This window comes from Lycium barbarum, chromosome 10, assembly GCF_019175385.1.
Source record: "Lycium barbarum isolate Lr01 chromosome 10, ASM1917538v2, whole genome shotgun sequence".
Classification (NCBI taxonomy): Eukaryota; Viridiplantae; Streptophyta; class Magnoliopsida; order Solanales; family Solanaceae; genus Lycium; species Lycium barbarum.
In genome coordinates, this window is record NC_083346.1 from 44,700,486 (window position 1) to 44,707,493 (window position 7,008).

The 7,008-nt window shown below is 36.1% G+C and overlaps 1 protein-coding gene across 1 annotated transcript; it reads left to right on the forward strand.

Annotated features, from left to right (window-relative positions):
- The first annotated feature begins 785 nt into the window (after positions 1–785).
- On the forward strand, positions 786–3,527 carry LOC132612978 (uncharacterized). Its single transcript, XM_060327041.1, has 3 exons — positions 786–1,378; positions 1,495–3,351; positions 3,458–3,527. The coding sequence occupies exons 1-3, from the start codon at positions 786–788 to the stop codon at positions 3,525–3,527; spliced, it is 2,520 nt and encodes an 839-aa protein (XP_060183024.1).
- The last annotated feature ends 3,481 nt before the right edge of the window (positions 3,528–7,008 follow it).

Consider the following 7,008-nt stretch of genomic DNA (forward strand, 5'->3'; position numbering starts at 1 on the left):
GAATTAATTTCTGGGTGTGAAAAAAAATGGGATATCTAAGTAGTGTAGCTGTAGAATTTACCTTTTTCTTTCATTTTCTTGGATCATTGTTGAAATTTGTGAATTGGGTTTTTGTGGAAACAAAAAATCTTCTGCATTTGTTTGTGGATTTTAGTTTATGGGTGTGATAAAATGTGATCTTTATGTAGTCTAGTTGTGGAGTTGTTTTTACTTCCATTTTCTTGGGATCATCCTTCAAAGTTGAGAACTGGATTTTTAAGGAAAGAAAGGTTCTTCTGCATTTGCATGTTTTTGTTTGTGGATTTTAGTTTGTGGATTTGATAAAAATGGGAACTTTATGTAGTCTAGCCATGGAATTGTTGTTTTTCTTCCATTTTGTTGAATCATTCTTGAAAGTCTAGGTTTTTGTAGAAAGAAAATATCTTCAGCATTTGTTTGTGGATTTTAGTTTCTGGATATGATAAATATGTGATCTTTATGTAGTCTAGCTGTGGAATTGTTTTTTTTTTTTTAATTTTTTTTCGATTTTCTTGGATCATTCTTCAAACCAGAGAACTAAATCTTTGTGGGAAAAAAATCATTTGCATTTTTTTGTGGATTTGATAAAAATGTGATCTCTATGTAGTCTAACCATGGAATTATTCTTTTTCTTGGATCATTCTTCAAAGCAAAACATTGGGTTGATGGGGAAAAGTGATACTTTTATCTTTTTGTATGCATTTCTGCTGAAATTTTCTATTTGAATTTTGATTTTGATGTTATGCTCGTGTCACGTAGGATATTCAATGGATACTATAGATAAAATTTGGATGGATCTCCGAAGATCCACCAATGAGTATGATCGTGGAGTGAAGTATTTTCTTGATAAGGCATTTGAACGAGCTTCTCAAGGAAATGAAATACTATGCCCTTGTAAAAGGTGTTTTAATCGGTATTGGCATACTCAAACGGTGGTGGAGAATCACTTGTTTGGTTATGGATTTGTTAATGGATACACCAAATGGGTTTTCCATGGAGAAGGATTTTCTTCAACAAATATGCTGCATCCAACCAATGATGATGAAACTTCCGACATGCATGACGATATCGATGGACTACTTTATGATACTTTTAGGAATGTAGAAGGTGATCTGCTGCATGAAGGAGTGAGAGAGGGACCATCTGAAGATACAAAGAGATTTTTCAAATTAGTTGACGAAGGGAAACAAGAGTTGTACCCAGGGTGTAAGAACTTTTCTAAGTTGAGTTTCACCATTCGGTTGTACTTGTTTAAATGCATTCACGGGTTGAGTAATGTAGCCTTTTCAGACTTATTAGACTTGATAAAAGAGGCATTTCCATTTGCTCAGCTACCCGAGTCTTTCAACAAGGCAAAAAGGTGATAAAAGATTTGGGTCTTGGTTATGAGAAAATTTATGCATGCCCTAACGACTGTATGCTATTTTGGAATGACAATGCGAAGATAGATAATTGCTCTGTGTGTGGTTCTTCTAGATGGAAGAATGTTTGTGATGATTTGACTAATAAGAACACTAAAATCCCAGCAAAGGTTTTAAGGTACTTCCCTTTAAAGCCTAGGCTTCAAAGGATATTTATGTGTTCTGAAACATCTGTAGCCATGAGATGGCATGCTACTGAACGACCCAAAGATGGGAATTTAAGACATCCTGCTGATGGGGAAGCTTGGAAGGATTTTGATTCATTGCACCCGGATTTCTCTAAAGATCCTCGTAATGTTCGATTGGGTCTTTCAAGTGATGGTTTCAATCCATTCCGAACCATGAGCATTTCCCATAGTACATGGCCAGTTATGTTAATGAACTATAATTTGCCACCATGGATTTGCATGAAGCTGGAGTATATAGTGTTGTCAATGATCATTCCAAGTCCATCATCTCCTGGAAACGATATAGATGTGTTCCTACAACCGCTAATTGCAGAGTTGAAGGAACTATGGGAAATGGGAGTGGAAACATATGATGCTGAAACTAACCAAATATTTCTAATGCGTGCAGCTTTATTGTGGACAGTTAGTGATTTTCCAGCACTAGCAATGCTTTCCGGATGGAGTACCAAGGGGAAATGGGCATGCCCCACCTGTAATTATAATACTTGCTCTCAATATCTCAAACATAGTCGTAAGATGTGTTACTTGGGTCATCGAGCATTTTTACCTCCTGATCATCCATTCCGAAGAGATAAGAAATCATTGGATGGTAAAGAGGAGCATAAAGCTGCACCTACTCCCTTATCAGGCATAGAAGTGCTTGAAGAGCTACGTGAATTCAATAATGTCTTTGGGAAGGGCCGAAAGAAAAGGGCTCGGAAGAGTGATGGTCCATGGAAGAAAATATCCATATTTTTTAAATTGCCATATTGGGCACATAACAAATTGAGGCACAATCTTGACGTGATGCACATAGAGAAGAATATATGTGATAGTTTGCTTGGGACTTTGTTAGATGTACCTGGAAAGTCCAAAGATCATGTAAATTCTCGCTATGACTTGCACGAGATGGGGATACGCAAGGAGCTTCAACCATTTAAAGATGATAAGAATGGTAAAATTCATCTGGCTAAAGCTTGTTTCTCTATGAAACCAGAGGAGAAAAGGTTGTTTTGCACTGTTTTAAAAAATGTCAAATTACCAAAAGGGTGTGCCTCTAATATATCACGTCGTGTGAAAATGGAGGAGATGAAAGTATCAGGATATATGAGCCATGATGCTCATTTCATAATGCAGTACTTGCTTCAGGTTGCGGTTAGAAAAGTGTTACCCAAGAATGTGTCTTTGGCCTTGATTAGGTTGGGGAATTATTTTAGAACCATATGTAGTAAGGTTATAAGAAGAAGAGATCTTGATAAAATGAAGGCTGAAATCATAGATATAGTATGTGACCTTGAAAAGATTTTTCCTCCAACCTTTTTTGATATAATGACACATTTGCCTATCCATTTAGTAGATGAAATTAAGCTTGGGGGTCCGGTTCATTTGCGTTGGATGTATCCTAATGAGAGAAACATGTGTAAGTACAAGGGGTTCGTTCGGAATCGATCCAATCCAGAAGGATCAATAGCGGAGAGTTTTCTGGCCGAAGAGTGTTTGACCTTTTGTTCAAGATACCTACATGATGGGGTGAAGACAAGATTTAGTAGGTATCAGACCGAGGATGAAGATGTTCAAACAAAGGGAAATGATTTTTCACATATATTTCCTAAGACAGGCCATCCAATTGGAAGTAAGAAGAAAAGGAAAGGCAAGACATTTGACATGGATAGTCATCAGTGGGTTGAAGCACATCGGTATGCTTTGTTCAATACTGGAGATGAACAAGTAGAGACGTTTATCAAGTAAGAAAAAATAGTTATTTGAATTTTGAACTTTATTTATTATGATAATGTGTTATAAACTTCATTTTTATATACCTAATGATTTATATAACATACATGCTTGCAGGGAACATAAGAGTATAATTGATAAACGTGGTAGAGGAAATGCATGGGCAAAAGCACGAATTCATAGTTGAGAATTTGGTGATTGGTTAAAAGAGAAAGTTAAAACAGTTAAAGTGCCCAATCATATAATATGGCCATCTTATGGGCCTAATGTAGTGGCCAGAAGATATACTGGATATTTCATCAATGGATACCGATTTCATACGATGAAACGGGATGCCTCATGCAAGACTCAAAATAGTGGAGTGAGTTTGTCAGCAACAACTGATAGTTTTGCTAGTGCCAGAGACCAAAATCCCGTTGATGGAATGGTTGCCTATTATGGAGTTATTCAAGATATCATTGAAATTGATTATTGGGGTTGTTTTAGTGTTGTACTATTTAGATGTGATTGGTTTCATAATGAAGTCGATGGCTATGGGTTGACTCGGGTATACTTCAATAAAAAATGCAGCACGGACGACCCTTTTGTACTAGCATCTCAAGTGCATCAAGTTTTTTATGTGGAGGATCCAATTAAGAAAGGGGTTTATTATGCAAGAAATAAAGTCCCGGTTGATTTGTATGAATTGGAGGAAGAGAATTGTCCTAATATTGAAGAAACATTTTGGAGGGAGCCTAATGATGACATTGGCTCATCAGAAAGATTACTCGATGTCGATGTCAGATGGTCGAGAGAAGATCTCCCTGTTGATATCATTGATGTGTCTTCCCTTGCACAACATTCGCAAGATGTATCTATGGAAACATCGGAAGAGGAGGCTGACTTCGATGATACCGATTGGGATTGGATGGAGCCTGATGACTGACAAAGGATCTTTTGAACTTGTACAAATATATACCCTTCATCAATTTTGGTAGTGAATAATAAATTCCCTTTTATAATGATGTGAATTGAAAAGTGGACTCCGTTTACTATCTCTTATTCTATTTCTGTTAATGTGCTTACCTTCATGTTTGTCTCTAAATTAGTGCACACACTGTATGATACATTATGTAATCTTTCTTTCGTATATTTATTTTGAGATTTTTATTGATGAGAAACTTATTAAGTCTTTTTTTCTTATATTCATATGCAGTATCCATATTTCTGCAATATCTCTGAGGAATCTTTAACTTCACAGGAGACCAACAAAAATTCAGGTTCTAGTCTTTCACTCTATCTCTTAGTTATTTTCCTTCAAATCTAGGAACAAGAAGCAAAACTTTGTTATCATGTTATTGATAAACGATATCTCTTTTCTTTTGCGTAAATAGATGCACAAAGATTTTTTCCTTTAATTTTCCTTTGTTATAATTATGTTGGACTTCAAAATATTTGGTCTATCTTTAATTTGACCTTTGAACTTTTTCATGTTTTTATCTTCTGTTGACTGAAACTTCATGCCAAGCTGCTCTCGATTTATGTATTGAGCATATTCCTCATTTATTGAATCATCCAAAAAAACTCATTAATCTTTTGCTCCAGCATAAACCTTTTTTTTTGGCAATACATTGTAAATATTATCATACCAACAGATTTCATATTTACCCCTAAGAAGAACTAGTTCCCTGAACTCCCAGATGGTGTTAAGCAGAACATAGCCTCAATTTCTAGTTACAAGTTCTGTCTAACAAAACCAGTACATTGCCTTGCTATTTTCTGACTTCTATACTTACTTATTCTTGCTATAACTCTATATTTATATCTTGTCCCTTGAATATCTTGGCATTTATAGCTTGCCAAGTGTGATATAGCACAGCTCCATGGCCTGCTGCCAGTACTTGTCTTTTAAACTTGCTCTAGTGTTTGGTGTTGACCTTCTGATCTGTAGAATTGAGTGAACCTGCTCCAGTTGCATTGTTATCCCCAACCAAGTCTGCATAAAGCTTGCCAAACCTCTATTGCCTAGGCACAATCCACATACAAGTGTGTTGTTTCAGGCCTGTATGTTCCACATAGTACACATAGATCATCCTCACATGCAATCCCCATTTTCATCAGTCTGGTCCTTGTAAGCAGTCTTTGCTTCATAGCTAGCCACTTTAGTATACTATACTAAAAAATATGTGCTTCAATTTGGCTAGTAACAAATTGGCTTCTAGTGTATCTTCATGGTCTAGGATAGAGGTAATACATCATCCAAGTTCCTTGCCTTAAATTTTCTGCAGTTTAGTATGATGTCTGTGGAAAATTTCCTAACCATGTGACTAAAAAATGGAAACTTGCTTTGAAATAAACTATCAAGACAAAACTGTGTTCACCTAGGTGTTGTTTGAGGACTATTCTGATCCATTTTAGATGATAATGGCCTCTTAATGTTATTATTTGCTTCAATTTATAATTTGACACTCCATAGAACTTGTTTTGTGTAGATTGAGACTGTAACTAGCCAATGCATGGCCTTGAGGATTAAAAGTTGCAAAATGAACCTGTTTTGACCCTAGGATACTCAACTGTGGCCATAAGACACTTTGGAACTTGTAGCTCTGATTGTTTCACCCTAAGTCTTAAAATCAGAGACAAAATAGAGCCTACTGATGCTAAGAATTTCTAAAATGTGCTTTAACTTCTTACCTTTGTCATTTGATTTCAAGGTTGTAAGGGAAGGGCTTATGTTCTTGACCAAAAATAGACTAATGAATCTAGAGAAAGGATTAGTGTTGTTGGTGATTTTATGCTGTTCCTTCCATGCGTCCTGTTTGCAACCTGATTATAGTGTCCATATTAGCTGCTATTGTGTCTTACACTGATATTGCTTATAGTTTATTCAGTTCCTTTACTTAACATGACTACTAGGTAGATTAAAATGAATCTTAAAACTGGCACCATGCTTAGGTGATCCTATTTTTACTTGATTTACTAATAATGTTTAGTTACCTAGTCTTGTCTGTTTGTCTGAATCAAGTCTTGTCCGCTGAGCCATCTCCTGCACCCAGGGTAGTGCCATGAACCATTTTGTCTCAGTTTTTCCTTTTGGAATTCTTGAAACTTGTCATTTTTCCTACTTGAAGTTCATTTGCACCTCTGATTTGCTTGTGACTTACAGACCATCTGTCCTGTCTCATGTTGGTTATTTATTTGCAATATTCATGTTGTTTGGTCACCTGTAACTTGTATTGTTTATTGACTACTTGGTTCTCTTTACCTAATATAATCACCTATTGAACTAGGTGTAGGGAATCTAAACTAGGAACTAAGGCTTCTTAAAAGGTTAAGAGTGATACTTGCTTTTGTGATGCACCCCCCCCCCCCCCCTTCTTTTGCTTAGGAAATTTGAATTGTCTCACATACATTTTTCCTCCTTGCAAACTGTTGAACCATGTTACACTTAGCATTTCATTCCTAGCTTAGGGTAGCATTCATGCACTCATTATGATCCCATAGGTTCTTACTTGTATATGTGGTTTTTTTTTTTTGTGCAAGTTCTGGAAATAGAACAAGTTTATGGTGTCCTAGAGACTCTACTGTTAGTCTGTCAAACTTGCTATATGCTGAGGTGATTTTAAAGAACTAAAAATGACTAAAGCTGATTACAGCAAACCTTGATTGAAACCTGGAATGCTTGTTAA